Below are 14,838 nucleotides of genomic sequence, written 5' to 3'. Positions count from 1 at the left end.
AAGTATACAAATAAGAGAGAAATGAAATCTTCCCTTTTAAAAATTATACTGCTATTTATTTATAAAACTGAATAAATGAATCTGGTGTTTATGAAAGTAAGGAACTCTCAGAGGTTCACAATGCTAGGCACATTTGTACTACAAACCTTCCTTCACATCCTACCTCAGTCATGAACTCCATGTACATATACTTCATTGTTGTTCAGTCACTAAGCCGTGTCCGACACTTTGCAACCCCGTGAGCTGCAGTACATCAAGCTTCCCAAATATACTTCATTACTGACTTTTAATGGCTGTAAATTTTTTGATTCCAATCTTGCCTTTCTTATGAACGTTAAGGAGTTCATTACTCAAAAATGCCTAAGGTCTTACCTCTCTCAAAAGACTGCTTATTATCTTTCCTTTTTCCTACTGGACTGTGGCAGTGTGGTATAAGAGAAATAGTTCTCGATAGGGCAGGAGCAGGAGTTGGATTCTTTTATTAAGTAATCACTTCATGAGAGCTCATTTTCCCTAGTGCTAAAGGAATTCCCTCCTGTGAACAGTGAAGAAATTTAAGTATATGATCTCCAAGGTCATTTCCAGCTCAAATACTCCATAATTGTAAGTCAAGAAAAAAAATGCTTATTTAGATTGAGAGCTATGACCATTCTCTGTTAAAGAGGATTGACTTGCAAATATATGGGCTTTCCATATAGCCTTTATTTCCATTTTATTTGTACTGATTCTTAATTCTACCCCCAGAGAAGGAAGTGATTCAAGTTTCATGTACCTTTGATCAGTTTTATTACTTGTCTTGTACTTCTGAGCAGAGATTTGGACTGTAGCCCACCAGGCTCCACTGTCCATGGGATTCTCCAGGCAAAAATCCTGGAGTGGGTTGCCATCTCCTTCTTCAGGGGTTCTTCCCAACCCAGGGATAGAACCTGTGCCTCCTGTGTCTCCTGCTTTGCAGGCTTTTGAAAGATTCTTTACCCACTGAGCTATCAGGAAGAAAACCATTAGAGATTTTTAATCAGACAAAGAATAGCCAAAATGCAATTTGAAGATGTATTTCTGGATTCATTTTTCATATTGTTTGTTCCCCTAATTGGAATGAACCAATAAGAGTAAAACAAATCCTTTGAAGTTTAGATGCGACATTTCCTGTGTGCTATGTCTCTACTTGCGGAAATGGTCAAGCAACGGTTAATGATGCCTGATTAGGATAGTTCAGACTTGATGATTATACTCACCTCAGTTACAAATCATTGACTCAAACAAGAACACACAGCTAGTGCACTCATCCATTTCTTTAGAGAAAAACAAGTAAATCAGTTGGCTTTAATGGTAGATACAGCAGCTGTTATAAGAAAAAAAGCATTTCTGAGCACAGAAATAGCCAGTGACATAACTATACTGTTGTTTTTCTACAATTCTTGACCTTATATGTCATCTTAGTCCATTTTCATAGTTATTGGTCCCATATGTTTTAGTTTATGTTTAGCTACTATTTAGAATATATTTTGTTAATGACTTCTTAATTTATAGTCTCTGCTCACTTGATGAAAATAAATGCTTCCTCAGTGTTTTATGTCTCCCAAACTAAAGTGTCTCTCTTGCAGCTTACATCCCCTTTCTTCTTGTCAAGCTGGGGCTGGCTCTGACTGCCCTCTGCAGAGGATGTCTGTGTGCTGGTGTGAATGGTGTCTGTAACAACTCCATCCAAGTGCAGCCTTCTGCTTTTACTGTCTAGTTCTTTAGAGCATTCAGATCTTCAATCATAACGAGCATTTGTAAACAACCCTAAAAAACAAAGCACAAGTCAAACACCGTTAACAAGGTTCCTTCGTAGCTTTATTCATATAAACAACAAGGTAGGAACAAACCCCAAATATTCCATACCTCTTCAGAAATTAGAAGACTAAAAAACCTTGTGGAAAAAATGTGTTTGTTTACATTTACTAAAAGTCGTTATACATTCTTATGGTTCTCTTTATTAAGTAGTATTGATAATAAGATAAAGAAATAAAGTAGAATAGAATTTGGGGAATTTAAATTGTGTTTAGCATTCATGAAATATGCTTCTACATTAAACCATGTCAAGACATAGGAAATTAAGTAATATAAATCTTTAATAAGGAAAATTAAACTTCTAAGAACTTATTATTTTTCAGAGATCAGCCATTTAGTTTCATCAACCTTATTAAGTATCAACACACAAACAAATATACATCAGTTATGCACAAGTCCCTCTCAATATATCTGATGAACATTTTTAAATTTAATGTAACTTGAATTTTCAGCAGCAATTAACACCATGGAACAAACTTACTGTCTTGATTTAATTTTTTCCCTTAACTTCCAGGAAGACATGTGTTCCTGGTTTTCTTCCTACATCCTTTGCCTTTCATTCTCAATATCCTTTGCAATCTCTTCATTGTAGATCTATAAAATAAAATCTTAAACCTATCCAGTTTTGATTCTTAGACACCTATATTTTTGATGGATATTTCCTCTGCAGTTAATCTCATTGGCTTATGAGTTATACACCAACTGTGGATTTCCTTTAAGCCTCTCTCTCACTGTTCTCTAACTCATGAAATTACATCATGGTCAATCTAGTTTAAAAGCCAGAAACACAGGACTCTCCTCATACCTTGCACTCCCTCAGCCTACAAATTCAATCCATTATTAAACCATAGCAGTTTTACTTACTAAATATTGCTCACTTCTCTACACATCTCTCTAGTTCTGACACTTTAGTGAACCTTTTCTTCTTGCCTACACTGCTAGACTAATCTCCTAACTGGTTCCCAACTGTAGGTTTTGCACACACCCTACTTATCTCAAGTCCCTGGTCTGTGAGGTTATTTTAAAAAGAATGATGTCAGCATACAATTCTCTTGCTCAAATAAGTCAATAGATTCCAGTTGTTAAATGGATTAAAAAAATCATTAGCATGAAAAATATGGCCTTGATGTCACTGTCCCCTCTCACCTTCCAACTTAATCTTTTTAATACAATAATTTATTTTTAGTTGGAGGATAATTGATTTACAATATTGTGCTGGTTTCTGCCATATATCAACATTAATCAGCCACAGGCATATGTATGTCCTCTCCTCCTTGAACCCCCTACTGCTCCAAGTTGTCACAGAGCACCAGATTTGAGCTCCCTGCGTCATATAGTAAATTTCTACTAGCTGTCTAGTTTTACATATGGTAATATATATGCTGCAGTGCCACTGTCTCAGTTTCTCCCACCCTCTCCTTCCCTCTCTGTGTCCGCAAGTCTGTTGTCTATGTCTGCGTCTCCACTGATGCCCTGCAGATAGGTTTATCAGTACCATCTTTCTAAATTCCCTGCTGCTGCTGCTAAGTCGCTTCAGTCGTGTCCGACTCTGTGTGATCCCATAGACGGCAGCCCACCAGGCTCTCCGTCCCTGGGATTCTCCAGGCAAGAACACTGGAGTGGGTTGCCATTTCCTTCTCCAATGCATGAAAGTGAAAAGTGAAAGGGAAGTCGCTCAGTCGTGTCCGACTCCTAGCAACCCCATGGACTGCAGCCTACCAGGCCCCTCCGTCCATGGGATTTTCCAGGCAAGAGTACTGGAGTGGGTTGCCATTGGCTTCCCTATATATGTGTTAATATGAGATATTTGTCTTTCTCGTTCTGACTTACTTCACTCTGTATAATAGGCTCTAGGTTCATCCACCTCATTAGAACTGAATCAAACGTGTTTCTTTTTATGTCTGAATAATATTCCATTGTGTATATATGTACCACAACTTTTTTATCCGTTCATCTGTCAATGAAATCTAGGTTGCTTCATGTCCTGGCTATTGTAAATAGTGCTGCAATGAACATCAGAGTATATGTGTCTTTTTCAATTATGGTTTCCTCAGGGTATATGCCCAGTAGTGAGGTTGCTGGGTCATGTATAGTTTTATCCTAGTTTTTAAAGTAATCTCCGTATTGTCTTCCACAGTGCCTGTATAAATACATTCCCCACCAACAGTGCAGGAGGATTTCACTTTCTCCACACCCTCTCCAGCATGTATTGTTGTAGAATTTTTGATGATGGCCATTCTGACTGGTGTGAGGTGATACCTCATTGTACTTTTGATTTACATTTCTCTAATAGTGATGTTGACCATCTTTTCATGTTTGTTCAGTTCAGTTCAGTTCAGTCGCTCAGTGGTGTCTGACTTTGTGACCCCATGAATCACAGCAAGCCAAGCCTCCCTGTCCATCACCAACTCCCGGAGTTCACTCAGACTCACGTCCATTGAGTCAGTGATGCCATCCAGCCATCTCATCCTCTGTCATTCCCTTCTCCTCCTGCCCCCAATCCCTCCCAGCATCAGGGTCTTTTCCAATGAGTCAACTCTTCGCATGAGATGGCCAAAGTATTGGAGTTTCAGCTTTAGCATCATTCCTTGCAAAGAACACCCAGGACTGATCTCCTTCAGAATGGACTGGTTGGATCTCCTTGCAGTCCAAGGGACTCTCAAGAGTCTTCTCCAACACCACAGTTCAAAAGCATCAATTCTTTGGCACTCAGCTTTCTTCACAGTCCAGCTCTTACATCCATACATGACCACTGGAAAAACCATAGCCTTGACTAGATGGACCTTTGTTGGCAAAGTATGTCTCTGCTTTTGAACATGCTATCTAGGTTGGTCATAACTTTTCTTCCAAGGAGTAAGCATCTTTTAATTTCATGGCTGCAGTCACCATCTGCAGTGATTTTAGAGCCCCCAAAAATAAAGTCTGACACTGTTTCCACTGTTTCCCCATCTATTTCCCATGAAGTAATGGGACCAGATGCCATGTTCTTAGTTTTCTGAATGTTGAGCTTTAAGCCAACTTTTCCACTCTCCACTTTCACTTTCATCAAGAGGCTTTTTAGTTCCTCCTCACTTTCTGCCATAAGGGTGGTGTCATCTGCATATCTGAGGTGATTGATATTTCTCCCAGCAATCTTGATTCCAGCTTGTGCTTCTTCCAGCTCAGCGTTTCTCATGATGTACTCTGCATAGAAGTTAAATAAGCAGGGTGACAAAATAAGCATGGTCAACAAAAGAGTCCGAAATGCAGTTCTTGGATGCAATCTCAAAACGACAGAATGATCTCTGTTCGTTTCCAAGGCAAACCATTCAGTATCACAGTAATCCAAGTCTATGCCCCAACCAGTGATGCTGAAGAAGCTGAAATTGAATGGTTCTATGAAGACCTACAAGACCTTTTAGAACTAACACCCAAAAAAGATGTCCTTTTCATTATAGGGGACTGGAATGCAAAAGTAGGAAGTCAAGAAACACCGGCGTAACAGGCAAATTTGGCCTTGGAATATGGAATGAAGCAGGGCAAAGACTAATAAAGTTTTGCCAAGAAAATGCACTGGTCATAGCAAACACCCTCTTCCAACAACACAAGAGAAGACTTTACACATGGACATCACCAGATGGTCAACACCAAAATCAGATTGATTATATTCTTTGCAGCCAAAGATGGAGAAGCTCTATGCAGTCAACAAAAACAAAACCAGGAGCTGACTGTGACTCAGATCATGAACTCCTTATTGCCAAATTCAGACTTAAATTGAAGACAGTGGGGAAAACCACTAGACCATTCAGGTATGACCTAAATCAAATCCCTTATGATTATACAGTGGAAGTGAGAAATAGATTTAAGGGCTTAGATCTCATAGATAGAGTGCCTGGTGAACTATGAACGGAGGTTCATGACATTGTACAGGAGACAGGGATCAAGACCATCCCCATGGAAAAGAAATGCAAAAAAGCAAAATGGCTGTCTGAGGAAGTCTTACAAGTAGCTGTGAAAATAAGAGAAGTGAAAAGCAAAGGAGCAAAGGAAAGATATAAGCATCTGAATGCAGAGTTCCAAAGAATAGCAAGAAGAGATAAGAAAGCCTTCCTCAGTGATCAATGCAAAGAAATAGAGGAAAACAACAAAGTGAGAAAGACTAGAGAACTCTTCAAGAAAATTAGAGATACCAAAGGAACATTTCATGCAAAGATAGGCTCGATAAAGGACAGAAATGGTATGGACCTAACAGAAGCAGAAGATATTAAGAAGAGGTGGCAGGAATACACAGAACTGTACGAAAAAGATCTTTACGACCAAGATAATCACGATGGTGTGATCACTCACCTAGAGCCAGACATCCTGGAATGTGAAGTCAAGTGGGCCTTAGAAAGCATCACTATGAACAAAGCTAGTGGAGGTGATAGAATTCCACTTGAGCTATTTCAAATCCTGAAAGATGATGCTGTGAAAGTGCTACACTCAGTATGCCAGCAAATTTAGAAAACTCAGCAGGGGCCACAGGACGGGAAAAGCTCCATTTTCATTCCAATCCCAAAGAAAGGCAATGCCAAAGAATGCTCAAACTACCATACAATTGCACTCATCTCACAGGCTAGTAAAGTAATGCTCAAAATTCTCCAAGCCAGGCTTCAGCAATACGTGAACCGTGAACTTCCAGATGTTCAAGCTGGTTTTAGAAAAAGCAGAGGAACCAGAGATCAAATTGCCAACATCTGCTGGATCATGGAAAAAGCAAGAGAGTTCCAGAAAAACAATTTCTGCTTTATTGACTATGCCAAAGCCTTTGACTGTGTGGATCACAATAAACTGTGGAAAATTCTGAAAGTGATGGGAATACCAGACCACCTGACCTGCCTCTTGAGAAACCAATATGCAGGTCAGGAAGCAACAGATAGAACTGGACATGGAACAACAGTCTTGTTCCAAATAGGAAAAGGAGCATGTCAATTTTAAAGATAAGTGTTACTCAATTTAAAAAGAGAAACTAAATTATTTGTTCAGACTTCTTTCCCCAAACTAGCCTTTGCACTTAATTTCTTCAGTCAGTGCAAAGGCTAGTTTGGGGAGTGAACTCTCCTCATGAGTAGATATGCACTTTTCTCAATCACAGTGATTGTATTTCATGTGTTATATCTGAGGGCTCACATCAAAGTATTTATTTAAACTCTTAAGTAATTCTGTTGGGTAAGTATTATTAAGGTCCACAACTAATGAGTCCTGAAGCAGGCATTTCAACCGAGGTTTCTCAGATCTCAAAATATATTTTCTTCCTGGTATCATTGTTTTCAAGTTATTTAAAGGTATTCTACAGCTACATGAATACCTAATCAATATAAATACAAAATATTTGAAGGAGGTGTTAAATTGCATTGTTTTATACTCTTAACATTTATTTTTGCATATGTGGTCATGACATGTTTGAAATTCTTAGAACTGACTCAGAACTGACTCCCTTAAAACTTAAAAAAATTAATTTGACAAAGGAAAATATCTCTTTCATCTTAGCCCAATTTACTTGTTTATTCTTTTACATTAAGTGCTTAAAATTGAATACTTATAAAGTGAAAAGCAAAAGGCTTTTTATAACCAGAAAATATTTGTTCTGTTCTCTGTCATTCTCTTTACAAGCTGTAGGAGGAAATTTTGTTTAAGATATGTAAACTATGTATCAAATTTTCCTTTAAATGTCTACTGTGGCTGGCTTTCATAGCACACATTATGAACAATGGAATAAACGAAGTGAATCTTATTTTCTTTTACTAGGGAAACTTAAGGAAACATAGAAATTTGTTATAAGAAAAACAAGATGTTTTTAGTTCAACCATTGCTTTTCTTTTTAGATGCCTGAAAGTAAAATGCTGCAAATGATATATTTTGTCTCCTATTTTGAACATTTCACAGCCTTCCTATGATTATTTCACTAAAATAATTTCTCTTGTTAAGATTCTTTACTACTACTGTATTTCTCTACCAGATTTTAAAAAATAACTTAGTATTCTGTAGTCAACCTTAGAGGTTTATTCATTCAACATCATTATTTTAAAACCTTTTTCCTTGCCTCTTGTCAGCTATTAAAGGTGGGAAGACTAGATTTTTATATTTTTAACCATCCTTCTAGTTAGATATGGGCTTCACAAGTGGCTAAATGGTAAAAAAAAAAAAAAAAAAAAAAACTGCCTACCAATGCAGGAGATGCAGGTTTGATCCCTGGGACAGGAAGATACCCTGGAGGAAGAAATGGCAATCCACTCCAGTATTCTTGCCTGGGAAATCTCACAGACAGAGGAGCCTGGCGGGCTACAATCCATGGGGTCGCAAAGAGTCAGACAATACTGAGCCACTAACACTTTCATTCTGCTTTGCGTTACATGGCTATAACTTTCATCCTTTCTCTTCACTTCTAAACAGGACTTTTAGAAAATCCAGAAAGGCTTGAACCACTTTATTTGAGGTATGCAGATTATTGAAAAACGAAGAAATAGAGTAACATCATTTTTTTCAACCCACTTAATTTCTGTGACTTCGTATTGGCAGTCTATCTAATTTACCTGGAAATCATTTCATAAGTCTTTAGTAGATATTTTTGTTCCATAATCCTCTCTCCACCCCATGGCTTTTGTTCATTGGCCTACTTTCTCAGCTTTAGTCATCTAGGTCACAAGTCAGTTTAATCCCAGCCATTGCTTCACAAAACACAATTTAAAAGAAATGGTAGCTTTTGCAGTCCGTTATGTCATTGATAGTACAAGACTAGTAGCTCCTCCCAAAATGTTCAGATTAGGGAAATAAAGTTGATATATAATTATTTTATATCTACAGGGGAAAAAATAGGTCAAGATGAATATTCACCCTCACTTTGACACAGAAGTAAAATAATCTCATTTCTGACCCTTAAATTGAAGAATCAGATTCATCATTTTATCTCATTTATTAAAATGAAGCATATATTTTAACAGAATTTATTATTGAAACAAATTACAGTGTTATCATTGACTTCATATAAAACTCTTCTAAAATTAGTCAATTTTCAAGTCAATTAGCTCATCCAAAGAGAGTAAGTGAAAATTGCTCAGCCCATGGAATTCTCCAGGCCAGAATACTGGAATGGGTAGCTTTTCCCTTCTTCAGGGGATCTTCCCAACCCAGGGGTCAAACCCAGGTCTCCCACATTGCAGGGAGATTCTTTACCAGCTGAGTCACAAAGGAAGCCCAACCAAAAGCAAAGACTTATTTCTTGCATTCATTTTTCTATTATTCTAATAACTGGCTTTTTTCCAAGTCACTAATATTTTGTATTATTATGTTTAAAAAGTTGTAAGGATTATTAAAGGTTACCCAGTATTTATCCCAGTCAATAATTTTTATTATATTACACTAAGGTGTTTCTTTGTAAATAATTAAACTAACAAAACATTTCCTTTTCATTTGAAAACAGAGTGACATTGACGAACTTGATGATATTCTCACATCCACATTCAAACATGAGATACCATACTATGAATTCCAATCACTCCAAACTGAAATCTGCCCTCAAAAAGAATGTGAGTATTTTCCAACTGCATCAATTATTCTTTTTGCCACATTTCACTCTATATAACTGCTTAATAAATATTATAGCAAAGAATATAGAATTGCTGATGAAATGTTTTCAAAACTCCCATCCCCTGGTGAAAGAGCTGGTTTTTATTCTAAGGAAATATTTGGATAATGAATGAGGAAAATTGTTCATCATAGCATTATTTATAATTACCAAAAATGGAAATAACTCAGTCCTTTAAAGATAGGTAATTGATCAAATAAATTTTGGTACTTATGTTAATGCAACCATCATAAACAAATTTTATTATAAACTGATTTGCTGACTGGAGTGATGCTTTGATTTATATTTAATTGAATAAAAGTAGGATATATAGCAGGAGATAGAGTGTGAGCCTGTTTTAAGAAGTACATATGTTTAATAGCATATGTTTTTGTGTATATATATAAATGCACACATGCATATATATGTGTACATATACATATATAAATCAATAGTCTGAACAGATATGCATCTGCTAACAGTTATGCATGGGTTCTGCTCTTTCAGGGATTACATTTTTTCATTTTGCTAAATCTTTGTTTTCTACAGTGACTGCATATTATTTTTATCAAAGAAATATACATATACATATATATAAAGGAAAATATGTATAGGAGCTACTATAATAAAAAACCGTACTTCTAAATGGCATCACAAGCTCAGTAGCATGCATTGTTTATTGCTTATTCCTGTGTTTTTTGTTGACACACTGTTTCTAATACAGTTTTATGCTCAGTATGCAAACACAATGATGGAGATGTAATGGTGAATAAGACAGGCATGGCTACAGGACATGAGAGGTCTCCTATAGGTATACTGTAGGGCTGATGAGCAGAGGTTTTCTTCTATAGAGTTTCTGTGCTATTTGAAATAGTTTTATCATCAGGCTGTCAGGCCTGAGGGAAGCAGGAAGAAAAGAATAGGAGCCTTAAGGCACAACTGATTATGATTCACCCAGATGTGCTAGAACGTGCATTATGTGTGGTAAGGCCACATTGTGGGGACAGGGCAATGGTAGGCTGCTTTTGAATAAGTAATCTTGTGAGAATAATCCACATTTATTTTATTTCCCACATATATTTTAACAATACACAGTTCACTTACAAAAGTTAGACATTAAGTTGGGATAGAAAAGGAACATGACATGATCCCTTACTTAAGATACTCATCGTTTAACTGGGAAAACAAGATATTATGTATGTAATCATACTGCGGCTGCTAAGTCGCTTCAGTCGTGTCCGACTCTGTGTGACCCCAGAGACGGCAGCCCACCAGGCTCCCCTGTCCCTGGGATTCTCCAGGCAAGAACACTGGAGTGGGTTGCCATTTCCTTCTCCAGTGCATGAAAGTGAAAAGTGAAAGTGAAGTCGCTCAGTCATGTCCGACTCCTAGGGACCCCATGGACTGCAGCCCACCAGGCTCCTCCATCCATAGGATTTTCCAGGCAAAGGTACCGGAGTGGGGTGCTATCGCCTAAAAAATGTACCACACTCCATGAAACTGATTACATTGACAATAGAATTTTAGGGAAAAGCTATATTAGTTTTCAAGATGTGTTTCCTAAAGGAAATAGGATTTTACCTAGATCTTAAATGATGTGTCTCAATGAGAAAAGAGAAAAGAAACAGGAATTCTAAGGAATAGAAAGTGTATGTAAATGTATGAAGATGAAATGATGACACAATTTTTACAAATTCCCTCAGCATTATATTTAAGTCTGTGGAGTTGGAGAGGATAGGATGTCTTTGGTCTCTCATTTAGAGATAAAGAATTCTAGGTAAGTTTGAAAGTGCTTCTTATTGTCTCATTCATGTTGAAGGATCTGAATTTTAGAGTTGGAAAGGATGGAATAGACTTGGTCCTTTATTTTTTTTAGGAAAATGATTCTTTATAGTTTAAATTGAAGCCCTGATAATGTGGATCTGATTCAATGGGTACGGGGAATAGTTAAGCTTCTGCTTTTTAAACAAACTTCCAGGTAAAACTGATGTTGCTGGTTCTCAGACCTTGAGTATCAAGGGTTTAGAGCAGTGGTTCTGAAACTTGGTGCATATTGTAGTTAGCTACAAAGCCTTCAGAACATCCTATGCCCAAGCCACACCCCCAAATTAATAGAGAATCTTTGAGTGGATTCCAGCTATCAGCACTTTTTCAAGTTTTCCAGGTAATTCCAGTGGGCAGCCAACTTCATCAGTCTCAGTTGTTTCACTGTATCAATATTGCAGACCTGCCAAATAATTCATCCTCATATTGATCTTTGACACCGAGAAAATATTACTCTTTATTAAACTTTCTATTTTATTAATTAGAAAGTTAATAACATATGAAAACTTTGAGCCATTATTAGACTGTAATGATTATTTTGTATTTGGAAAAATATTTTTATGAAACAATTGCACTTTTGAAAAGAAGTTAAATATAGTCTAGGATAGTTCAATATAATCTAGGTAATTCATTCAAAAACCATATCATTGAGTATTGCTAGGTGGCAGAAGCAAACATAACATTAGGCCCTAATCCCTAGTGGAAGTACAAAATAACATAATACAAATTGCATAATAAAATATGCAACATAGACATGAATATGGCTGAATTAATGTTTTGCTTGCCTCATTGACCCTATAATCTTGACTCAGTATCAGCTTCAAAATATCTGATCATTAAGACCTTGAACTTACATTTTCATAATGTTCAGGATGAAAGGATGATAAGATTTGAGAAGTCTTTTATACATGGAATAGAATTAATGATATTTTGTTGAAGAACTTCTATAGAAACACTACTAGAGATATATGTAGCCTAGTTCTACATAGAAAGAAAAATGTTTTCACAAATTAGAAATTACTAATCTTAGTACATCATAAGAAATGCTGGGCTGGAAGAAGCACAAGCTGGAATCAAGATTGCTGGGAGAAATATCAATAACCTCAGATATGCAGATGACACCACCCTTATGGCAGAAAGTGAAGAGGAACTAAAAAGCCTCTTGATGAAAATGAAAGAGGAGAGTGAAAAAGTTGGCTTAAAGCTCAACATTCAGAAAACTAAGATCATGGCATCTGGTCCCATCACTTCATGGGAAATAGATGGGGAAACAGTGGAATCGGTGTCAGACTTTATTTTTCTGGGCTCCAAAATCACTGCAGATGGTGAGTGCAGCCATGAAATTAAAAGACACTTACTCCTTGGAAGGAAAGTTATGACCAACCTGAATAGCATATTGAAAAGCAGAGACATTACTTTGCCAACAAAGGTTTGTCTAGTCAAGGCTATGGTTTTTCCAGTGGTCATGTATGGATGTGAGAGTTGGACTGTGAATAACCCTGTGTACGAGACAGCAAAAGAGACACTGATGTATAGGACAGTCTTATGGACTCTGTTGGAGAGGGAGAGGGTGGGAAGATTTGGGAGAACGGCATTGAAACATGTATAATATCATGTATGAAACGAGTTGCCAGTCCAGGTTCAATGCATGATACTGGATGCTTGGGGCTGGTGCACTGGGACGACCCAGAGGGATGGTATGGGGAGGGAGGAGGGAGGAGGGTTCAGGATGGGGAACAAATGTATACCTGTGGCAGATTCATTTCGATATTTGGCAAAACTAACACAATATTGTAAAGTTTAAAAATAAAATTAAATTAAAAAAAAAAGAATAAAAAAAAAAGAAAGAAAGCTGAGTGCCGAAGAATTGATGCTTTTGAACGGTGGTGTTGGATAAGACTCTTGAGAGTCCCCTGGACTGCAAGGAGATTCAACCAGTCCATTCTGAAGGAGACCAGCCCTGGGATTTCTTTGGAAGGAATGATGCTAAAGCTGAAACTCCAAAACTTTGGCCACCTCATGAGAAGAGTTGACTCATTGGAAAAGACCCTGATTCTGGGAGGGTGGGGGCAGGAGGACAAGGGGATGACAGAGGATGAGATGGCTGGATGGCATCACCGACTCAATGGACGTGAGTTTGTTTGAACTCCTGGCGTTGGTGATGGACAGGGAGGCCTGGTGTGCTGCGATTCATGGGGTCGCCAAGAGTCACACACGACTGAGCGACTGAACTGAACTGAACTGAACTGAATCTTACTCCCTGAAAAGAAAATTAGGAACAGAAAGAAGCAGTATCAAAGGTATTTTGCAAAAAATATTTTTAAATGTTTTCCCCAAATATGAATTTCACAATGCCTGAAGTTCTGTGTACCTCTTTCAGTTCAGTTCAGTCACTCAGTCATGTCCGACTCTTTGTGACCCCACTAACCGCAGCACGCCAGGCCTCCCTATCCATCACCAACTGCCGGAGTCCACCCAAACCCATGTCCATTGAGTAGGTGATGCCATCCAACCATCTCATCCTCTGTTGTCCCCTTCTCCTCCTGCCCTCAATCTTTCCCAGCATCAGGATCTTCTCAAATGAGTCGTCTCTTCACATCAGGTGGCCAAAGTATTGGAGTTTCAGCTTCAACATCAGTCCTTCCAGTGAACACCCAGGACTGATCTCCTTTAGAATGGACTGGTTGGATCTCCTTGCAGTCCAAGGAACTCTCAAGAGTCTTCTCCAACACCATCGTTCAAAAGCATCAATTCTTTGGCACTCAGCTTTCTTCACAGTCCAACTCTCACATCCACACATGACTACTGGAAAAACCATAGCCTTGACTGTACGGACCTTTGTTGACAAAGTACTGTCTCTGTTTTTTAATATGCTATCTAGGTTGGTCATAACTTCCCTTCCAAGGAGTAAGCATCTTTTAATTTCTACCTATTTAGTTTTCATTTTAAATCACCTGAATAGAATATAGGGGCAATGAAGAAATCAACGCAAAAGGAAAGAAATTGGGGAGGTTATTCCTCATTCTGACATGAGAAGTAAAGGTGATAAAAAAAATAATTGTAGTCATGTAAACTCTTCAAAGTAGTTACAAATGCATCACTGCTAAAATAAAAACAGGAAATTAGGAACAAATTTACACATAACACATTATCAAAACTTGTAGTGATTGAGTAAACTGGAGTTTTGGCATATAAATTGCCTGTAATGTTATAGATTCTTCCAGTTCATTTTTTTGATAACACAGCCTCCAAGTATAGGTTTTTTCTTATATCCTCCCAAGAATATCTTTTGCATATTCTCAAGTAAATTTCATGAGCTGATAGTTTTTTTGTTGTTGTTCACTCAGTCATGTCCAACCTCTTTGCAATGTCGTGGACTGCAGGACACGAGGCTTCCCTGTTGTTCACTATTTCCCAGAGTTTGCTCAGACTCATGTCTATTGAGTTGATGACACCATCCAACTATCTCATCCTCTGTCGCCCACTTCTCCTCCTTCCCTCAGTCTTTCCCAGCATCAGGGTATTTTCCAGTGAGTGGACAGTTGGCATGAGGTGGTCCAAGTATTGGAACTTCAGCTTCAGCATCAGTCCTTCCAATG

The 14,838-nt window shown here is 37.8% G+C and overlaps 1 protein-coding gene across 8 annotated transcripts in view; it reads left to right on the top strand.

Annotated features, from left to right (window-relative positions):
• BANK1 (B cell scaffold protein with ankyrin repeats 1) overlaps window positions 1-14,838 on the top strand; it is a 319,023-nt gene that overhangs the window by 116,473 nt on the left and 187,712 nt on the right. For all 8 annotated transcript variants that reach the window (XM_070791140.1, XM_070791144.1, XM_070791143.1 and 5 more), the window contains exon 6: window positions 9,272-9,377. In XM_070791140.1, the coding sequence (XP_070647241.1) occupies window positions 9,272-9,377 (106 nt within the window). The remainder of the gene's footprint in view (window positions 1-9,271; window positions 9,378-14,838) is intronic.

This window comes from Bos indicus, chromosome 6 (genome assembly GCF_029378745.1).
Source record: "Bos indicus isolate NIAB-ARS_2022 breed Sahiwal x Tharparkar chromosome 6, NIAB-ARS_B.indTharparkar_mat_pri_1.0, whole genome shotgun sequence".
NCBI lineage: Eukaryota > Metazoa > Chordata > Mammalia > Artiodactyla > Bovidae > Bos > Bos indicus.
This window is presented reverse-complemented; position numbering and strand designations above follow the sequence as displayed.